At 41.7% G+C, this 23373-nt stretch overlaps 1 protein-coding gene across 1 annotated transcript in view; it reads right to left on the bottom strand.

Moving 5' to 3' along the window:
- Positions 1-23373, bottom strand: part of SUGCT (succinyl-CoA:glutarate-CoA transferase) — a 3450745-nt gene that overhangs the window by 1700717 nt on the left and 1726655 nt on the right. The window contains exon 11 of the mRNA XM_086964866.1: positions 12727-12824. Within this exon, the coding sequence (XP_086820992.1) occupies positions 12727-12824 (98 nt within the window). The remainder of the gene's footprint in view (positions 1-12726; positions 12825-23373) is intronic.

Here is a 23373-nt window from a genome sequence, read left to right as displayed (position 1 = left end):
ATTTAGCTGTGTGTCAAGCATGAATGTGAAAGTTCTCAACTCATGCAGGTGTTTCTACATTGACAACATCATTATGAAATGTACTGACCTGGCTGCGGGAATGACAGGGCTGTTGTAAGGGAGTGCAATGCAAATGAACACATAGCCGCATTATTAATGCCTTCCAACATTTGTCCGCACAACTCAACAAAGAAGTATATGAACCGCAAGCAAATGGTGTAAATATGGAAACAAGTATTTAGGCACCACTAATTTCCTAGGGTCTGTGAGACAAGGGATTTTCTTTTGCGTTTTAAAAATGTTTTTCTAATTTAAAAAAGTTTACAAGAAAATAAATAAAAGCATATTGCATTTCAAACATGTGGAAAATCGTCAAGGATAGATTTAGATAACAAAGGCAAACACCAACCAAAGCAAGCCATAATTGTAGAAACCAATACTGGGTTTCAAGATATAACTAGAATCAACTGATGTCTTCTTTCTTTATTTAGTGCACAGCAATTTTTCAATATAACAGTTGCTGTGGTAATACAAACTATAGAAAGACATTATATCAGCATTGTATATTTTCATCAGGAACTATAACAAGAATCAAATGTTCGGGGTAGTACAGAACTTTCTCCATACCAATTTAATTGATGCCCAGAAACACACTTGCTTTTAACAGAAAACAGAATCCATTAGCAACCACTGCAACTGAAATTTGTCAGCATTTATAGGATCTCACCGTGTTATGTCATGTTGTTATTAGCATTTCTATAGCGCGAACGGTTACCGAAGGGTGTCCTGGCGCTGACTGCTTTTCCCTGGACGTAAAATAAAGACACAGATTATAAATTAAAAATCCAGGTCTTCAGATGCTTCCTAAATGTTAACAAATCCGTGGAGTTTCTCAAATAAAAGGGGAGATCGTTCCAGACTTTTGCTGCACATGCCATAAAGCTCCTTCCGGCCCATGAAGCTTTTTTTGTGGTTGGTACTAAGACCAACTTTGCCCCCATGGAGCGCAGTGTCCTCATAGGTTGGTACCCTTGCAGCCGCTGCTTAAGATATTCTGGGTCAATGTCCTGCAGAGCCTTATACACAGTACTCAGGGCCTTAAAACGCACCCTTTTCCTCACTGGTAACCAGTGGAGTTTTTTTATTTCATTAGAAATCGGTATAAATTTCGGAGTGTTAGTAAGCAATCTAGCAGCAGCATTTTGCAGCAATTGCAACTTATTCATGGATCGTTCTTGCAAGTTTAAGTAGAGCCCATTACAGTAGTCTAACCTAGACATGATAAGTGCAGTAACCACAGTCCGCCTATTGTCTACTGGCAGGAAGTGTAAAATCTTCTTGATCACTCTCAATGTATAAAAAGTGCTTGAAGCCACTGCATTTATGTGATCACTAAAATTGAGCTTATCATCAATAATTACACCCAGATTCTTTACCTTCCTAGTAGGTGTAGGGAGGGTGCCCAGAGAATCTGGCCATCAACTTGGGGCCCAGAAATTGGGGTTATTTCCAAATAAAATGACTTCAGTCTTACTTGAGTTTAATTTCAGACAGCTTTGCACCATCCACTTCCCTACCGCCTCCATACAGTTGTGATACCAACTGTCTATGCTTGCTCTCTGCCCGGGATGCAGAGTGACCACAATTTGAGTTTTGTAGGCATAGGAGGTAAGTTTAAAACCGTGTGAACCAATTAGAGATGCCATAGAGGAAACATAAATCTTAAAAAGTGTTGGGATAAGGGAGGACCTCTGTGGGACTCTGCAGGGCAGGGCAAAAGGTCTAGAACAAAATTCATCCAGTGCCACAATTTGAAAGCTATCCGTAAGGAAGAATTTAATTAACTTCCAGTTTATACCCTGGACCCCACATGTTGACAGCCGGTCCATCAGTAAATCATGATGGACCGTGTCAAAGGCCGCTGACAGATCTAGCATAATCAAACCAGCCTTACCACCCCTATCCAACGCTTCTCTAATCTCTTCGATGGACTTAATAAGCGCGGATTCAGTACTGTGGCCCTCTCGAAATCCATATTGTGTTGGGTCAAGGCCTTTTGTCTTACCTAAAAAAGTAGTGAGTTGTATATTCATGGTTTTTTCAAACAATTTAGCTGGTAACGGAAGACGAGATATTGGGCGGAAATTATTAGGGTCTTTGGGATCCAAATTGGTTTTTTTCAGTAGGGGGATAATTGAGGCGATCTTCCAGCGCCTAGGGAAATCACCCACCTTAAACATTAAGCCAAATAGGGAGCTAAGGGAGAGGGCAACAGGACCCGAAGCCCGTTTGATTACAGATACTGGCTGTCAGCAAGAGTTTCTCTGTTTCCGTAATGGAGATCGGCTCAAATTGATCAAAAAACACCAATGGTTTGGTGGTGTTGGAACTGCCTTCCAAAAATGCCCTCAACCCTATCCCCCTTGGAAGTTGAAAGGCTGACGTCAACCTTTTATTGAAAAAACAAGGCAATATCTTCACATAATTCCTGTGTTGATTCAACTTTTTGGTGACGGGGGTTTGCCGAGTCAGACATTATATTAAAAATGTCCTTGGCTGAATTCCCAGCAAGACTGATACGGTTTGAGAAAAAAATCCTTTTTTGCTTTGTCAATCATTTGTTTGTAGGTTGTGAGCCTTTGTTTATAACTTTTATTTGGCCTCTTCCTCATAATCTCTTCTCCATATCTGTTCATAAGATTTACAGATGAGTTTCTGATCCCTTAGATCCTCTGTATACCACAGGGCCATAGGATGAGATCTTCTGGGGACCCTCACTTTTACCGGAGCGAGATTATTACATGCAGTCTCAATCCAATTAGTGTATTTTGTAGAAGCCTCATCTAACCTTGGGGGCAGTTGGTGGCCCACACTTGTCAGAAGAGCATTAATTAATGCAGGAGCTTCAATTTTATTCCAGGGCCTACTTTTCATTAGACTTTTCAGACCCACCCTATCCGGTCCATGCCTTGAGCAAATCAACTCAAATTGCACAGCGGAGTGATCAGTCCAGGTAAGCGGCAATATCCCTGAAAAATTGAGTTGTGGATGGTTTGAAAAAACTCCATCTAGGGTATGCCCCGCTTCATGAGTCGGGTCTATCACCCATAGGCTGAGGTCTACACTCTTCATGAGATCTAACAGTGCCACTGGGCCTGACTCAGAGTGAGCATCTAGATGATAATTGGAGTCACCCATGATGGTAAATGAGTCGGCACAGAGCCCCTCCTCCAGGAAGTTCCCAATGGAGGTTAGGAAGTTGTTTTTGGGGCCAGGGATCTATATAATAGAATGCCCCTAAACGTAGAGTGATTAGTAAGGTTAAAGCTAAAAGATAGTGCCTCACAGTCTGCGTTTGAAGCTATCTGAAAACCAGCCTTCAAAGAATCATGGTAGAAAATTGTTAGGCCCCCACCTCTCCTCTGGTCTGTTAAGGGTATAGCAGATAAATCCGGGAGGCGTGGCTTTCATTATATCTGGCCCTGAAGCTTCATCAGTCCATGTCTCTGATATGAAGGTCAATTTAATATTTTCCTCCTCTGAAAAGGTAGCGCACTCTAGGCTGTGTTTCACCGGTGATCGAGCGTTAAGTAGAGTACATTTTATCAGTGACTCCTCTGGTACCTCCCCTTTAGGCTATTTATTATTCGAAAGCCTAATCACCTGATATTCCAGTCTTGGTAGCGTGCAGGTATAGTTAGAGCAGGTGATATCTAAAGAGGGGGGTCTTAAGCTCTGCTTGAGGCACACACAGCCGTGATTTTGCACAACCAGCCTCAGTTTACATAGTTGGTCTCTAGAATATCTAAAGGTAGGCCTCTTACCTAATGAGTAAGATGCAGGGGTTCTGCCGCTGTGCGCTTCCTGAGTGCAGAAGGGTTTGCCTTTTGCGCACCTTCGGCGAATAATCGTCTGAATGACCAAATATGTAACTTTTAACTAAAGGTATGTTAGGCATAAAACATTTAAAATAACATGGTTTAATACCTTCTAATAACTTAGTGATTTTCCACTGATGTTTTCCAAGTGGCATCAAATAAACAATAAAAAGGTATCTAAAGTGGCCCATGATGTCTCTTGGAACCTGAGGTAGAAAGCACTATGGGCCCGATTCACAGAACTAACTTAAGACAAAACCCTAAACTTACTACCATTTAGGTATTCACAGAAGGCACTTACTCATTTCGGTATTCACAGAAGTTAGGAGTCCTAACTTTAGGACTCCTAAATGCCTTCTGTGAATACCGAAAGTCTTAAAGTTAGGATTTTTCTCTGTTTAGAAGTAGTAAAGTTAGGACTCCTAAACTGAGAAAAATCCTAACTTTAAGACTTTCGGTACTCACAGAAGGTATTTAGGAGTCCTAAAGTTAGGACTCCTAACTTCTGTGAATATCGAAATGAGTAAGTGCCTTCTGTGAATACCAAAATGAGTAAGTGCCTTCTGTGAATTTAGTTCTGTGAATCGGGCCCTATGATATTGGCAACTACGCCTCTATAATGTTATATTGTAAATTCTCCCACGCCACAACACGTTACCCTTCACAGACCAGCACAGTAGGGCAGAAGAGCCATGCACAACATAACCTCCCTCCATCTCCCCTTCCTAAACTACCTTGCACCTTTGCACCCACCACACTATCCCAACCCAGTCAATTTACTCAAAAATACCCAGCAACCTGCCAGCCTCACCATCCAACCTTGGCAAGGCTGTCCCATTCTTCTCTCCAAAACCGCAAAAGATGATTGGTGCCCACCACTCTCCCACATGGGACTAATCACTTGCCTATCCATCGGTGTCACCGTCCCTATTCACATTTGGTAATACCCTGCACTCACATAAACAAAATGTAGCTTGTGCCCCTACAAATGCCCAGGCTACCCTCTGCGCCCAAACTGAAGCCTTGTTCGCCCCTCTCACATGGGAACAGCCAGGCAGCACCATGCTGACAACTGCTCTGTGAGGGCCGCTCCTCAGCACAGCTTTTATATTACAGGTCTGGTTAGATCCGCTGTTGATTGGTGAGACGGAAGCTGAATGAATGAATGAATTGTGACATTTATAGAATTTACAGAGCACGCAGCTATTACAAGAGTGTCCCGGCGCTATAATATCTGCCCTGTAAGGAAAGTGACATCTAGTTTCGGACTAAGTAAGTTTTAATTTGTTTCAGAAATTGTTTTTTGTCTGCAATACACTTGAGGGAGGGTGGTAACTTGTTCCAGTGTATTGCCGCCAGTACTGAGGAGGCGTTGCTGCCCCATTTTTTAGGTCTCACCTAAGCAGCGCTTGTGCTGTCTCTTCGATACATGCTGTATTCAGGATATGGGCATAAAGCTCCGCCCACTTTCCACCCATCTTTTATTGTGGCTCTTGTCCCTGTCCTTTGTAAATGGAGACTTTTCATTGGTCAATAGGCTTGGTAGTCCCTCCTTAGTACACCCATGTCTCTTCTTGTAAGCTCCCATAACGACACCCCCTGTTTCATATGTTGTTACTCCTTAGGTTTTAATTACAGCCTCAGAAAACTATTTTATTGAAGGGCTTCAGGCAGGACATGCACTTGGGGTCCTAAACAAGACTGGCAGTGGTTACTTGACTCACTAGCACATCTCATATTTATGTGAGACCTTCTATAAATTTCCCTTCATCAGCTCCACACAGAGAACAACTTAACCTTGAATTAATATAATAATTCTTTTGTCACATTTCAAAGCTACTAAATGTATATATGGACATAGCTGTTACTCCTGGTACTGTCTAGGCAAATGTAATAAAGGTAGGGTGGATTTACCATGTCTTCTGCAGGGTGCAGTAACATATGTAACCAAAAGAGGTCCCATGGGACATCTTTTGGCCACATATGGTACTGCACCCGGCAACATAGCTATGTAAAAAACATTGGCATTTATAATACAAATATAACTCCAACTTTGCAGGGTGCAGTACAGTATGTGCCCAAAAGAGGTCACATGGGACATTTTTTAGCCAAATTTGGCACTGCACCCTGCAACAAGGCTAGGCAAAAAACATTGCCATTTATAATGCCAATAACTCCAACTCCAACAAATGCAAGACCGATTGCATTTCCAATGCAATAGGTCTCGCATTTGTTATAGTTAGAGCTGTTGGTGTTGAAAATGACAATGTTGGCGTTGAAAATGACAATTCTTTTTTACTTTTGCTTTTTTATACCATTAGCGATAGTGCTATGCAAATATAATAATTCCACTCCAAATAAAAAAACAAAAGTAAAACACATTGTTATTTTCAACGACAACAGCTCTAACTTTAACAAATGCAAGACCTATTGCATTGCAAATGCTTGTTATTAGGTCGAGCCTGGGCAGCACATGCGCTGCTCTGCAAGGCATGCTGTATTTATGTATGGACTTGAAGCTCCATCCACTCTTTGTCCATATTTTTCATTGGCTTGTGTCACTGTCCACTGTAAACTGTGGCTTTTCATTGGTCAATAGGCTTAGTAGTACCTCTTTAGTACCTCCTTGTCTTATTTTGTACCCTCGCATGAGGACACCCCCTGTTACCTGTATTGTTACTTGGTAGGCTTTAATTACAGCCTCTGAGCACTATTTTCTCAAATAGCTCTGTGGCAGGCAGGACATGCTCTCTCCTATCTCTATTTTTAATGTTTTTAGCATGATTGCCTCTCTTCTAATGCTTTACAAAAAATCTATATAGCACAGGTGCTGAACGCATTTACAATGCAATAGGTCTTGCATTTGCGAGCATTTACGCTATTGGCATTGTAAATGACAATGTCTTTTATTTATCTGTTTAAAAAACAACACACAAATAAGAGGCATTGTCATGTACAATGTCAATAGCTCACACTTTCATAAATGCGAGACCTATTGCATTGCAAATGCTTGTTCTTTTTTGTGGCAGGGATAACCAACAGATGTGCTGATTGTGAGCGAAGGGATCTTTGAGGTCATGTAGTGACACAGTCACACAAATAGTTGCATAAATCTTCTTTATTTCTTGTAGTTGGTAGTACAGGTAAAAAGGTGCTGCCAGCCTGAAGGAGAACTCCGCACTGGCCAGCACTCCAAACTCCACTGAGAATGACATAGTTACATTCTAGACATGACACAATACAATTCTAATAACCTAAGCAATACAAGCTCACTACACATCCTCCTCCTTAAAATAATTAAATAAACAAAAACAATAAAAGGAAACTTAAAAAGAAAACTCTACTTGCACAAATAATTATCCAAGTATTTTGGAGCAACAACATTTCTACCACTCCTGGTAGAGACCTTAGATTGTAAACACTTATTGGTAGAGGAATTCTTGTCATACAAAATCTGATGAGCATCTTGGGAAGAAACAGAAGAAAGAGAGGAAGGCACAAGATCAGATTGTTCAACCAAAGTTCCTGGGTGTTCAGACTGTTCAAACAGGGTTTCAGAATCAGCAAAAGGAGTTACAGATTGACTAACTTCATATTCACTGGAATCTAATCCAATGGTTGGAGTCAACCACCAAAAGTCATAGCTCTCATCCTCTTTCTTATTTTTGAAAGCATTTAACCCTTTGGCATAAGCAATCTTGCCCATGTGATGAATGGAACCATCATCTAACATAACAGTGTTGCGCATTACTTTAGTGATGGTTTTTGGATCTGAAAAACGAGGTTGCAATTTACCCATTTTTTTAGAAGACTTCACTCTGACTAACTGACCAACCTCAACATGAGTTTCTCTAGTACCATGTTTCTTATCATAATACTGTTTGTTTTTCTCTTGTGATTTGCAAATGTTACTACTAACATTGTCAGAACTCCACAAGTACTCTTTGCTTCTGCCCATCCACACAGGGTTCAGTTTGGAATAAGGAACCCTGCCTCTCATCAAACCAAAAGGACTTTCCCCACACGTTTCATGAATAGTAATTCTATATGACCATAACATTTTGTCAAGTTCAACATGCCAATTTTTCCTATTCTTGTAAGCAAGTTGTAACGTACCTTTAATGACCCTGTTGACCCTTTCTACAACAGAATTTCCTTGAGGATGATAAACAGCGGAAAATCTTTGCTTGATACCACACGATTCCATAAAGACTTTCATGGTATGGGATTTAAACTGAACCCCATTGTCAGTTAGAATAGAAGCAGGTAAGCCTTCTCTAATGAAACACTCATCCAAAAACGTAATGACAGAGTCTGTGTTAACTTTATCAACTACTCTAAATTCAATCCATCTAGAGAATAGATCCACCAAGACCAGAATGAATTTGATAGATTCATCTTGCCAAACAATAGGTCCCATAATATCTAACGCTAATTCCTCCCATGGTAATTTGGGAGCACCTTGAGAGGACATCGGGGGATTAAGGGTTTTCTGACTCTTATCTGAACATTCACATTGCACACAATCACGGACAGCCCTTTCAATCTCCAGATCAACACCAGGCCACCAGTACAAGGCCTTTATAACTCTCTTAGTTCTGGATATACCCGGATGTCCCTCATGCCCTATGGAGATAATTTTTTGACGTACACCTAACAGTGGTACAAGTTTGTCACCACGACATAAGAATTCACCATCAACACTGAGTTCATCCCTGACCTCCCAGAATGGCCTAAATTGACTGTCAGATTTAGCTAGGACAAACCAACCTTGGTTAACTTTAGTTTTGATTGTTTCCAGCACTTCATCACTGACAGAAGCAGAATCCCAATCTTCCTTAGATAAGCCATGAGGATCAGAGAAAATTCCAGCAACACAACACTCATTCCATGAATTCAAATCAATTTCTTTCATTGGTAAGGGTAACCTACTTAAAAAATCGGCAACCACATTCTTGGCACCAGGAACATACTCAATAGTATACATAAAATCTTGAAGTCTCATGGATAGTCTAGCAATCCTGGCAGATGCCCTGCACAAACCTTCTGTAGTGAGAAGTTTAGTCAAGGGTTTGTGGTCTGAACGTAAAATAAACTGTTTACCCCAAATGAATTTACGAAAGTGTTCCATTGACCACACGACAGCAAGAGTTTCGCGCTCAATCACAGAGTATTTTTCTTCACAAGGTGATAAGGAGCGTGAAGCAAAGGCTATAACAACCTCACCACCTTGTTCCGAAACCTGTGAGAGAACACTGCCTAGCCCAACTCCACTAGCGTCCGTGGTCAAATATGTCTTGGCAGACGGATCAAAACCTTGTAGCATAGGTGCATTAACAATAGCATCTTTGATGTCCTTAAATGCAGTACTACATTTTTCATCCCAAACAAAAGTTGATTTGTTCTTCATAAGGACACGCATATGAAAGGTTTTTTGTGAGAACTGATTGACAAATTTTGAGTAAAACTCAGCTAAACCAAGAAATGACCTCAGTTCATCCTTGGACTTGGGTTCAGGAGCACTCACAATGGCTTCCACTAGCTTGCTTTTTGGTTTTATACCACCATCACAGATTTCATGACCTAGATATGTAACAGAGCTTTCTGAAAATTTACATTTGCTGAGTTCTCCTACTAAACCATTATCAGCTAGAATTTTTAAAACTTTTCTTAATAGGTTGTCATGGTGATCTTTATCTTTTCCCATAATTAAAATGTCATCCTGGAAAAAGACTACACCCTTGATGTGTCCAAAAATATTCGTCATTAATCTTTGAAATACTGCCGCGGCAGAGGCCAAACCAAAAGGCATTCTTTTAAATCTAAAACACCCAAATGGCGTAGCAAATGAAGTTAGATGTCTGCTATCAGGATCAAGAACTACTTGATGATACGCTGCTGATAAGTCAAGGGTAGAAAATACCTTGGCATCTTTAGTTAAGGATAGCATTTCATCAATACGCGGAAGTGGATATTGATCAACCAAGATTTGACTGTTCAAATATCTCAAATCCACACATAAACGGGCTTTACCATTGGCCTTGCGTGCGACGACCAATGGCGAAACCCATTCTGCCGCCTCTACTGTCTCAATAATGTTAGAATTTAATAGCTTGTCTAGTTCAGATTTAACTTCATCTCTAATGATGATAGGAATGTTCCTAGCTTTGTGGATTCTAGGGACAGCATTGTCTTTTAATCTAATCTGATGTGTGAAACCCTTGAGTTTACCAATAGTGCCAGTAAAAACAGAAGGAAACTCATTAATAACCCACTTTTTAGTGTCTTCACTTATGCAAGAAACCAAAACCTGTTCCTTACTGTTGGGATCTAAAATTATATGTAGGCTTTTTTGGTCCCTCCAGCCTAAAACAGAAAGGCCATCCTTAGAAACGTACAACTTGCAAGTAGCATGCATCCCTTTAAATTCAAATTTCAAAAGTCTGAACCCTAAAATCTCAATAGTATTGTCAGTATAACTAACAGGCGAGATATCAGAAGGTTCTAACCAGCTTCCAATTTGGTTCACAAATTTCTGATCCCAAACGTGCTTATTTACAATAGTATAAGGTGAACCTGAATCCGCAGCAAGTTGTGTCATAATTCCACCTAGTGATACTTGACATAACGGTTTACTGCCGTCAATATCAGAAATGTTTAACACAACTTTTTTTTAACTACGTTTTGCACTAGTAACACCTCCTCATCAGAAGATGAATTAGACTCTTGCCCAACTTCTTGAATACAAGCAATTTTACCTTTGAAATTCTTAACTGTTTTCCTCTTACAGGCTTTAGCAAAACGCCCCATTATCCCACAATTCAAACATTTAGTGTTTTTAGCTGGACATTTCGGATAATGGGCAAGGTGAGACTGACTGCCGCACCTATAACATACTGGTTCAGAGGTTTTCTTATAGTCAAAAGTTTTTTTATAATCAAAGGTTTCCCTTCTGAAATTGTTGGCTTTGAAATCTTTGTTATTTTTAGAAGAAGATTTCCCTTCAGAAATTTTATTGACAATTTCAGTTTCTTTCTTTTCAGTAGAAAGAGAAGCTTTAGCGCAACGTTCTGAAAGCTCAGCTTTCTTGACCATGGCGATGATTTCCTTCAAAGTTCCATCACCTTCAACCCATAACTTGTTTTGAATGGTTTTAGTTTTAGTGTACATGACCACTTGATCACGAATCAGATCATCATGCAGCTGAGCAAATTTGCATTTAACAGCTAGTTTTTTAAGTGCTGAAACATAATCCTCTACTGATTCAGATTTTTCTTGCTTGCGTTGAAAGAAGGAATGTCTGGTGACAGCAATGCAGACACAGGGAGAAAAATAATCATCCATGTCTAAAAGTGCTGAATTGAAAACATCGATATCACCAGCAGATCTATCCACTTTATCCACTTGGTTATATATTCGTAATCCTTCCGGACCCAAACCTAAAAGTAAAATTCTTTTCTTTCTTTCAGGAGTAAAGGGTCCACTCACATCTTCAAGATTAGCAACATAGTTAAGAAAATGTTCTTTCCAATCAAGCCAAGCCACAGGAGGATCACCAGGAACAATTAAGAACTCTCTAGGAGCATTTAAGTTTAAACCATGCATAGGTTTATCACCTGAAGTAGTTGCACTATTAGTATCAGGCATAATGTAAAGAATAAGTTTTGTAAGTCACAGAAATTGAAAACCTGTACTTCAAAAAAAAAAATTTTTTTTTATATGTATAGGCAGCACCTTATATTCAGCACATATTATGAACAAAGAAGAATAAAAGTTAATAATAATAAAATTGTACCATGAAATTCAATTCAGCTCGAATATCGGAGTAAATGCGGTGGATTGCGATGAAGTGATTGCAAAGACCAATCCAAAATGTCCGCCAGCGTGACCTTACGTGAGGTTGTACCCAGCATGCAGTGCGCGTAGGATTGACGTATGCAGCAATGACGAGGAATACAAACAAAGGTTCCACGGAGATGCCGCGTCGTTTGAAATCCTCGGAGATGAAGCGAGGATGCTGCAGCAGTTTGTAAAACGGTCGAATTCAAAGAATGCAGGTCAAGCGCTGGTAGGAAACAACAAGAATAATGTTTTTCTTTCCTTGATAATAAAACGTAATCTCACCGCAATGACAGCGAAGTCTAAGAGGCACTGAATTCTTTCGATTTCCGCTTTTTCTAACGAATTTCCAATTTTTCCACGATGTGAAGAAGCGCATCCAGAACAAATAAATCCACAAACGTGTAAATAATACCGGTTTCCCTCGTCGCCAAATTTGTGACACAGTCACACAAATAGTTGCATAAATCTTCTTTATTTCTTTTAGTTGGTAGTACAGGTAAAAAGGTGCTGCCAGCCTGAAGGAGAACTCCGCACTGGCCAGCACTCCAAACTCCACTGAGAATGACATAGTTACATTCTAGACATGACACAATACAATTCTAATAACCTAAGAGCAATACAAGCTCACTACAGGTCAGTAGTTGACAAGTCTCTTTTTGAGATAGAGGGGGCCTGCTGCCCGGGGCCGACTTTAACCCCCCCCCCCGCTCACACCCTTCTTCTTGCTACACCACTAATGTCACACCAAGAAAACTCATATCAAGCTATTAGTTTAAAAACAGGAGTAGAAAATGAGATGTAGGCCATATTCTCTTTTAATGCTACAGGCACAACAATGTACTGTTTCAAAGAGTACATATTTTAGATTATTTAATATTGCGCAGTTGATAATGCCATAAATATTTATGGACAAATTATAACAATAAATAAAAGCGAGATAAAATGCAACGCCTAAGAGAACTCTTCTCGTTTGAATGATTTCTGTTGAATGTCAGAATCAGCTTACCTTGTCGTTAACATTTCAAGCAGCTCTTTTCTGTGCTGGACCCTGAGAGTGTTTGTTTTATATTTGGAGTCTTCAGTCAGGTGAGGCAGGTTCAGGTTCTATATATAATCAAAAGACAAAAATATAAATAAATGGGCACTTTGCATTTACTTAAGGCCTCAGTATATCTAGTAAGTACCTTTGCAGCATTTTACACAATGGTTTTAAAGTGGTGATATAATTTTGTCTGCTGCAATATTAGCAACTAATGTTTTAAGTACCGCATCATACATCCATTCTACCATTTCTAAGCGCAGTAAATAACAGGTGCTACTATTATGCAAGTTGAGGATATTCATTCTCTCAACCTTCGAAGAGTGTAGGGCTGAGCTTTAAAATCATGTTCTGCATGTAACAATGCGTAGCCATTACTACGCATGTTTTTACATCGCATGCGTTGTTACAACGCATAGCGCACCGCCCCTCAACGTGAACCAGGAAGCAGGAACCGGGAGCAGAGACGGCGACGCTGGAGAGGAACCACGAGGAAAGAGAGGTAAGGGTGATTGTGTTTGAGGTGGGAGTAGTGTGGGTAGTGGTTTAGGGAAGTGTTGTACTGTCGTAGTGTTTAAGGATTTAAGGTAGTGTAGGGGTGGGAGAAGTGTGGGTAGTGGGTTAGGGTAGTGTTGTAGTATTGTAGTGTTTAGGGTTTAGAGTAGTGTAGTGGTGTTTGGGTAGTGTAGGTGGTCATGCTAGGGGTAGTGTAGGGGTGGGAGTAGTTTGGGTAGTGGTTTAGGGTAGTGCTGTAGCGTCATGGTTTAGGGTAGTGTAGGGGCAGGAGTGGTGTGGGTAGTGGTTTAGAGTAGTGTTGTGGTGTGGTAGTGTTTTAGTGTTTAGGGTGGTGTGGGTAGTGTTTATGTAGTGTAGTGTTTTAGGGTAGTGTTGTAGTGTTTCTGTAGTGTAGTGTTTTAGGGTTTAGGGTAGTGTTGTAGTGTTTGTGTAGTGTAGTGTTTTAGGGTAGTGTTGTAGTGTTTGTGTAATGTAGTGTTTTAAGGTTTAGGGTAGTGTTTAAGTGTTTGTGTAGTGTGTTAGGGTTTAGGGTAGTGTTGTAGTGTTTGTGTAGTGTAGTATTTTAGGGCAGTGTTGTAGTGTTTGTGTAGTGTAGTGATTTAGGGTTTAGGGTAGTGTTGTAGTGTTTGTGTAGTGTAGTGTTTTAGGGTTTAGGGTAGTGTTGTAGTGTTTGTGTAGGGTGTTAGGGTTTAGGGTAGTGTTGTAGTGTTTGTATAGTGTAGTGTTTTAGGGTAGTGTCAGTGTTTTAGGGTTTAGGGTAGTGTTGTAGTGTTTGTGTAGTGTTTTAGGGTTTAGGGTAGTGTTGTAGTGTTTGTATAGCGTTTTAGGGTTTAGTAGTGTTGTAGTGTTTGTGTAGTGTAGTATTTCAGGGTTTAAGGTAGTGTAGTATTTGTGTATTGTAGTGATTTACAGCCTGATGAACGGGCCGTTTTGCGAGCCCCTAATAGCGAATAATAGCGATTCGCTATTAAGGACTCGCAAAACGGTAATCATGTAGGAATCGCATAATAAAATGCGATTCCTACTGATTCCTTATTTGCGATTAGCAAATTGCTAATCGCAAATAAGATTGCGATTTGAAGGGTGCCAGGGGTGTCCACAGGACACCCTGTAGCACCCCTCAAATGAAATTACACACAGGTGTTGCACACACACATGTCCAAAGGACATGTGTGTGTGTAACATGCAACTCAGAAAAATGCTTTTAAATGCATTTTTCTGAGTTTTCGCAATTTACCGCGAGGTCTGACCTCGCGGTAAATTGCGGCAAGAAATTGCGAATTCGCAAATTTTAATTGGATGTTGAATTGCATTTAAGGAATCTCTAATAGAGATTCCTTAAATGTAATTCCTCGCACATTTGCGACATCGCAATTAGCGATTTTTGCATTTGGGATGCTGAATCCCAAATGCAAAAATCGCTCTCGCAAAGGGCCGGATTCTCAGAATGCGGCCCCTTGCGAGCGCAATTTAGGGTCATGAATCGGGCGGTTAGGGTATAGGGTAGTGTTTGTGTAGTGTAGTGTTTTAGGGTAGTGTGGGGGGTCGTGCAGGGTAGTGTAGTGTTATTGTAGGGAGAGGACTGGGGGTCAGGGGAGGGTTGTGCAGGGGTAGGGTAGAGTCACTTGCCTTGCAAACTTTAACCACGAGTATAGTTTTACCACGCATGCCTTTGTGTTGTAATGTCATGCGTGGTAAAAGCATAGTTGTGGTTAAATTTTGCGATGGCATGTTGTTGTCATTGACATCGCATAGTAATACCTGCGTTGTAATGGCAGGCGTGGTATTGGTATGCGATGTAATGGCATACATTCCAAGCATTTGACTCACTGAGTTATCCTGCTCACAGAGCATTCTCAATACCAACAAGCTGATTCTAGTATAATGCATGGACAGATAGTGCACACGTACAACATACACTAGTACACCCACAGACACCTATTTACAAAGATCAGCAGCCAATCATGCACAAGAACAGAGACATACAGCCAACCAGACAGCAGGGCAACCATGAACAGCAACCAACAAGCAGACAGATACACATGTCGACGTATCACGAGATAATGCATGTCATAAGGTGGGAGCAGGTGGTGTGCAGGGGGTGGGTTTATAATCGTTGTATATTTCACGTTTTTAGGCTGCTGGCATGGGGGCGATGCACCTCCGCCATAGCAGGGGAGCTGCTGTTGATGGCTTTCTGTATGCAGGAGCGCCTGTATCTCCATTTTCTTATTCACATCTATGTATTGTGTCTTTTGGTAAGTGTACATAGGTGCCTACAATACTGTTGGCATACAAAATTAGTGATTTCTTCAAGGAAAGTTAATGTGTTGCATGGGTTATGTGTGTGTCTGTATGATTAATGCTCCTGACTGTGTTTTAGCTAGTGTAGTAAACCCATGTATGTATATATTCCTAGATGTTTATGAATAGCTGCATGTCTCTTGGTCTGTATGAATTGAATGAGTGTATGTCTTTTCCCCCATGTGCATATATGCTTGATTGTCTGTTGGTCTGCATACCTACATGTGTCTTTATGACTGCTGGTGTGCATACCTGGGTTACTAGTCAATATATACAAATGTCTATAAACTTGTACGCCTAGGAAACTGTAGCTCCATTCCTCGATGTGTAGGGGTATCTTCAAGTCTGTATGTATTTGTGATTTACGTGTTAAGTATCTCTGTATTTATGCACTATGCAAAAGTCAAACTTATTGACTTTGTCAGTGTTCGTTCCGTTCTCACACTCATTTTTTCTGCTTATTCTTTTTCTACCTGCATGCATGAATGAGTGATAGCCAAAAAATCATTTTATTGCGAGCAGTAAACAAAGGGACAGGTAGTATTTGCGGCAGAGGGACTGCCGGGCGTTCATATGTAATTTCCCAAATTTGGGTGTTGAGTACAACACAACAGTCTGCATCTAAAGAATAAGTAGTCTAGTAACAGCATAGATCCAATGACAACCAACCAGCAAACCTGCTGTGCAGAATCCTCGACCGTGCATGCCGTGCGTATGTATTCACTAAACACTGTTAACATTTTCCAGCTGACACAAAGATTCCCGCGGAGTAAATCGCAGCAAAAGGATGTGGTAAATAGAATGCATTTATCTATGTATGTGGTGTTTGTGGAGCACAATCAATTCAATTCAATAATCTTTATTTCGTTGCAATTGCATCATAAAAGATATACAAAATACATAATATACATGACCACATTATTATCGACAGATGTACAAAAAATATACAGTCAAGAAAAGTGCTGGTGCATGACCAAATGATTACCATAACCCTTCGCAGATAAATCATGAGTTGGGGCTTGAAACACACATCAATAAATATAGTTAAAAAGATTGGTAAAATATTTACAAAGTTAAAAAAGCATTAAATTGGATTATAACTGCCAGTTAACAATTCTCGCTACATACGCTTAAAATGGCAGAGACAATTTTTGTCTAATGAATTTTACAGCCAAGAGAAATCTACTGATGCCAAACACAATTACTTGACTAGTGTCCATAATTAATATTCTACCAGCTTCCTTATGTAAAGTTGATCCGATATTACGGCACAATGGCACTATCCATTTCCTTCTTGTTTCTACATAGCTTGAACAGAAAAATAGAATGTGAAAAATGTCTTCTCTTACATTATTTGTGCATAAAGTGCATTTGTCGTTGCTAATTTTCCCCCATTTTGTCTCGGTTTCCCGAGTTCTTAGTATGCCATACCTATATTTTAGATACAAGGTTTTCGCCAATGGTGGCTGAATCTCATCAAGAAACATTTCAAACTGGGCCACATTTTTTACCATTAACATTTTTTCAGTTATGGGGCCATGCGCTCCAACGTATACTGCGTCATGGCTCACAAGGGCCCAAAAAGAAAGTTTGACTATTTTCTTTGAGGACACGGTCAAAGATTCTGGCTGGCTCCAAAAATGGGATAAACCCAATTTTGTTAACCATGTTTTGACATGTTTAAACCAAGAAATCTTATTGCCAGTATCTAGTTTCAAAACTTCAACCAGTCCATTTTTATATTCAGTTAACTCAGGGGTAATCCACAACCTGACCCATAACAATAACGGTCTTAATATTGCATGTAGATCGGTGCGTCGTATGTTCATATCGAGGAGTAAGGGTAGTAATGGAGTGTTATTAGGAACCTTTAGTAATCCCCTTATGAACTTGTTCTCCAAAATTTCAAAGGTCTTTCTACACACTGGTCCCCAGAGTTCTGCCCCGTACAAAACTGCTGACTGAACCTTGCATCTAAAGAGCTCTAATGCTGGGGTAACTGCCTTGTTTGCACATTTATTATGTCTTTTCAGTATCGGAAGACAATTTTGTTTGAACACAATTTTTGATTTTTCTAATTGGGGTCTCCAATTTAAAGATGGATCTAATAGTACCCCCAAATAAGTAAAACTTTGTTCATAATCAAGCTTTTCTCCATTCAGCGTTAGGTTTTTAAAAAAAACTTTTATGAGGATTAAGAGCCATATATTTAGTCTTTTTTACATTAATTTCTAACCCTTTTGTAATTCAATACTGCTGGAACCTATCTAATAGGATCTGTAGGCCCCGTGGGGTTTGTGAAATGAGAATCGTGTCATCGGCGAAGAGGAGGGACGGAACTCGTTTCCCCCCCAGGCGAGCTGAGTCATTGTCACAATTCTCCATATAAACTGCAATATCGTTGACAAAAAGGGAGAAAAGTGTAGGCGCCAGCACGCACCCTTGGCGCACTCCTCTCTTGATAGGGATTGCATCTGTGAGTTCACCATTTGGGCCCCATCTTACCCTAGCATAGTTATTCTGGTGTAACCCAATCACTAGTTTCAATAGTTCACCTGGGAACCCCTGCTTTTTCAGTGATTTCCACAGTAAGTCACGAGGAATAAGGTCAAATGCTGCTCGTAGATCTACAAAGGTAACATATAAATTACCTCTGCGGATGATGACATATTTCCAATACAGGCAGCATAGCCTTAATGCCTGATCGATGGTCCCTGTCTTTTCCCTGAACCCTGCCTGATACTTAGATAAAACCGAGTTTTCCTCCAGCCACGTATTTACGCGGTTTAGAATGTGCCTGGCATAAATTTTCTGTGTTATATCTAAAAGACTGATGGGGCGATAGTTCGCTGGCTCATCTCTATCCCCCTTTTTAAAAATAGTGATAATTTCTGCCCCGTCCCATGTATCAGGGATTTGGTCACCAGCTGCGATGACATTAAACAAATGATTTAAGGAAGGTGCCCAGATCTCAGTATTATGCTTATAAAGATCACCAGGGATCTTATCCAGACCAGGGGCCTTCCCTTGCTTAACAGAAGCAATTGCTGTTTCAGTCTCTTGTATATCAAAGTATTCCTCATTCTCTACCTGGGTTAGTATTTCATTTGGGTTTTCCGGGAGCTTTTCCTCTGTAATTTGGGCTGCATATAATGATGTAACGTGATCAACCCATGTGGCTTAGTTTAAGAAAACCTCCCTCGAACCTTTATCTGGTTTGTTCCCTTTGGCTACTAACTCCCAGAACTGCCTGTGATCTTTTGTTTTTGCAGCTAATAACATACTGGACCATAGATCCTCATCTCAGGATGATTTGGCTGCAGCTATTGTCTTATTGTAGGTTTTCCTTTTTGCTTTAAGTTCTACAGAACCTTTACTTTTTATTGCATTAATCAGGTCGGTTTTGGCAGCTCGGCATTCCCTGTTAAACCAGGGTTTGCCTACAGGTTTTGCATTCACCAACCCGTTCCCTTTCCTAGGTTTTTTAGTGATAAGGTCTAACAGTTTTTTACAAAAGGATTTGTGTAATCCAATGAATTCACCAGGTGTACATTCATCCACATTATAAGATTCGAATGTATTCACAAGTGTGGAATAAATGTTAGCCAACAGATCTTCTCGTTCAAGAATGTATGCCCATTTGACGGCCCTTCGATTATTGCTTAATACGACATTGTCGCAAGTTAACGGGGCTACTGGGCTATGTATACCCTCAGTAACACCTGGTTCATTCAGCATACTAGACAAAAAACTCATTTCCAACGGAAAGTGGTCGCTCTCAAAGCGTTCTCTAACCTTTAAATCATTTGTACATGGCCACAGATTAAAAGAAACAGAAACATAATCTATCTTGCTCCTACAATTCCCCCTACTAAAGGTAAATGCTTTTGGGGAGTCTGATGGCATGCGCCCATTGCAAGCCCTTAAACCATGGCCTGTGAGCAGCCTTGTGATCTGGAGGGCTAATGTGGTCCCAGGAACAGTTCCATTATTCAGTACTGGTATCCCATTAGCAACATCCTCATCCTCGTACAATTTAACCATCCCCACAATTGGCTCAAAATTGCAATTCAGATCACCACATAAAATGAGACTTCCATCTTGGTCTAGAGTGTCCATAAACATTTCCAATTTATCAATACATGGGGATTCCCTATTGGCGGGACATGGTCTGTTGTACACATCTATGAGGTTTATCACCCTCTTATCTCTTGTTGTTAGTTTCAGTCCAAGTATATCTAAGGAATCGGTATTTAACATTTTTACCCCCACATCAATGGTTGTACTGTTCCATATTACCAACCCTCCTGAGGCTCGCCCTCTTACTGAAGGGACGGCCGCCACTTGGTAGGTTCTATATCCTATTCTATGGACCTGGTCCGTGGCCCAGGTTTCCTGTAGCACACAGATATCAAATGTGTTCATATAGCTGTTCCAGTCAGGGTCACACATTTTTGTACCAACTCCAGCGATATTCCACGAAACTAATGTTATCAATGGGGGTCCCTCTTTTAAACAATGGGTACTAGATTTAATAATGGGGAGTAGATTTTCATCAACGATAGTACAGATGTTCACGTACCTATCCACTAATAACTCGCTATTTTCACTATCTCCTTTCTTCAAATCACATGGCCTCATGGTTTCTTCGTGCCCATTCCCTACCAAGTTATTGCTATTGCAGACTTTTTCGCAGCCAATCTCCTGGTGATTAAGTGGTATATTGACCCCCCGCTCTCCTTAGAAGATGCTACACTAAGTTTGGGGATTACATAATATAATGAAGATACCTCAGGTGTGATGGTCGATGGAATTAACTGTAGTCAATCGACAGACTCAAGACAATCAAATTGGTTATGGGAGAAGAAATTATGGAGATGATGTGTTTGTCCTAACCAACCTCCTCCTTGGTGCCTCCTGCCACGGTGTCTTACCATGGTCCACCCATCAGTCCTAGAATGAAAGTGACCGGGTGGGTAAAAGTATGTTAGTTTGAATGGTTGTATGGTGGTGGCTGGGTCTGGGTTGGGATACTTCCAATTACAGATGTAGTTAACTATTCTTGGATTGTCAAAATTAATAACTATCCTATCCCCTTCTATGTCTTTCGCCAAGTAGCCCACCCAGGGTACTCGCCTGATGCTTAGAATGTTACCCATCAGGCCAGGGGGTAACGGCCTATTCATGTTTAGCCATTGAGTCACCCTTTTCCAGAGGAAAGTTGAGCTTTCCAACTCCTGTTTGCCTAACTCTGGAACTCCAGTCAGGATTACCACAAATGGACAGACCTCCGGGGGAAGATTGAATACATCCTTTGCCTGGTCTTTACTTGGTCTATTTCCATTTACCACCCCCTTACTACCTATTGTTGTGCTTGGTGTACTTTGCTTTTGTGGTTTGTTGTTGGATACCTCTCTAGATGTCATGGGGTCCCCCACATTTGGTTTAGGTGCTACTTTTTCATTTGGCACTAGTATTACATCTGGGGTTTTTGCAGACATAGCTTTTGACAATGTTAGTTGCAGATTAATACTAGACTTCTTCTGTGGGTTGTCTATTATCCCCTTTATGTCCCTTTCTATACGTTTTAAAAATATCTCTACTTTACTCAATCTCTCCTCTAGTGGGCGAAGTAGGTGCCTTAGTGCTTCAAGTATGACAGTAGAAGCAGAATCCCCCCCTTCTGCGCCAATCCCTGCAGGCAGCAATCCCCCTGGAATCTGTACCAGGGGCCCATGGTCTGCTATATCCTTATTTTTACCAACGGCCGCTATGTCCAAACTAGTATTAGGTGACGCAGGCTGCTTAGGACCCTTCTTTCTCTTACCACCAATATTAGTGGTAGGCCCTTGCTTATTTTTTGGAATTGCCCCTGCGTTCACCCCTTTCTGCTGCCTAGTGTTGTATACTTTAGCTGGCTCAACGGGTACCGGTGCAGTACGAGCATTAGGTAAATTATTAGGTGATTGCAATATAGATTCTGAGACATTTAGAGAACTACCCTCGGAGACATTCAGTATATCATTATTAGTATTTGTATCCACAATGATTTCCTTGCTTAGAGAACCATTAGTCTCTCTTGCTATTTTAATTCTGTCTTTGGGAGTAGGTGTTTGAGCATGTGCCATTGGCCCAAGGGAAGATCTCCTTACAATGGCCAATTCCTGCGAAACCCTCCTTTCCATAATATTTATACTTTCATCCACCACGCAGTTCATTCTTTTGATAAATTGATCCATAGCTCCCGTAAAAGCAACAGTGTCGCTCTTCCCTTTACTTTCCTTTGGAGGCATTATGCCAATGGTAGTGGGGTTTGTAAGAGCCGGTAAACAAGTTAAAAACTAATTAAATTGAAAAAGTACTCACGAAATAAAGTAAACTAAAATCGAGGGGGGTGGCCTGCCCGACCACTGCTGTCCACTGAGGGCCACAGAGGGCCCGCCCTTTGCCCGGGCTAAGCCCCGGGCGCTCCCGCGCGCGACTCGCGGGGCGATAGGGGTGTCAGCCTTTTGAGGAGCTGCCTCCTGGCGCTCCGAGCGCGTCACGGGCGCGCCGCCCCTGGTGCTTCTGGGGCCTGTAGTGCCTGGTGCAGAGTTGGGAGGTCTCTCTGCGCTTCCCCTGTGCCCGTCGGTCCTGCCGTTTCCCTCACGGCGCTGCGGTAAGTTTTCTTGCAGTTTTAGTGGTGTTCCCCCACTGGGCTCCCGGGGGGTCAGCCTTTTGAGGAGCCGCCTCCTGGCGCTCCAAGCGCGTCACGGGCGCGCCGCCCCTGGTGCTTCTGGGGCCTTTAGTGCCTGGTGCCGAGTTGGGAGGTCTCTCGGTGCTTCCCCTGTGCCCGTCGGTCCTGCCGTTTCCCTCACGGCGCTGCGGTAAGTTTTCTTGCAGTTTTAGTGGTGTTCCCCCACTGGGCTCCCGGGGGGTCAGCCTTTTGAGGAGCCGCCTCCTGGCGCTCCGAGCGCGTCACGGGCGCGCCGCCCCTGGTGATTCTGGTGCCTGGTGCCGAGTTGGGAGGTCTCTCGGCGCTTCCCCTGTGCCCGTCGGTCCTGCCGTTTCCCTCACGGCGCTGCGGTAAGTTTTCTTGCAGTTTTAGTGGTGTTCCCCCACTGGGCTCCCGGGAGGTCAGCCTTTTGAGGAGCCACCTCCTGGCGCTCCGAGCGCGTCACGGGCGCGCCGCCCCATGTGCTTCTGGGGCCTGTAGTGCCTGGTGCCGAGTTGGGAGGTCTCTCGGCGCTTCCCCTGTGCCCGTCGGTCCTGCCGTTTCCCTCACAGCGCTGCGGTAAGTTTTCTTGCAGTTTTAGTGGTGCGCAATCAAATGCAAAGATACAGGCAACGAGTGATTGTAGAGGCAGCTGAGTTATGAGAGTGGAAGTGGGTTGCAACTACGTCATGGATGTAGTGTTTTTGAAAGAGGCGAATCTTCAGCAGCTTCCCAAAAATAAGTGTTAGGTCGTCTCAATGGATGCAGGTTTGTTTATTCAAACCCTGGATACATACATGGACAATGCCTGTTGCCTTGTTTTTTTCTTTTTTGCACTTATTCATCAATAATGTGATTGTGTCCTGGCTGTGGATCTGCCGAAAGCCACCAAAGGTGGTGCGCTTGTCCGCCAGCTATGTAGGGGTGCTGGTCGGGACAGCTTTGTAGATGAAGGAGCTGGATTTGAAGAAGGTGCAGGAAGGAAAGAGAGTCAGTGGAGTTCCGTCAGGGTGAGGTTGATGTGGTCATACTGTTTCAGTTCTCAATGAAGCAAGCTGCAGCATTTGGTATGTGTTCAAGTGAGGCCAGTTTGGAGTCTG

Source organism: Lissotriton vulgaris, chromosome 4_1 (assembly GCF_964263255.1).
Source record: "Lissotriton vulgaris chromosome 4_1, aLisVul1.2, whole genome shotgun sequence".
Taxonomy (NCBI): Eukaryota; Metazoa; Chordata; class Amphibia; order Caudata; family Salamandridae; genus Lissotriton; species Lissotriton vulgaris.
Note: the sequence above shows the minus strand (reverse complement) of the source record. Positions and strands in the feature narration are given on the sequence as shown.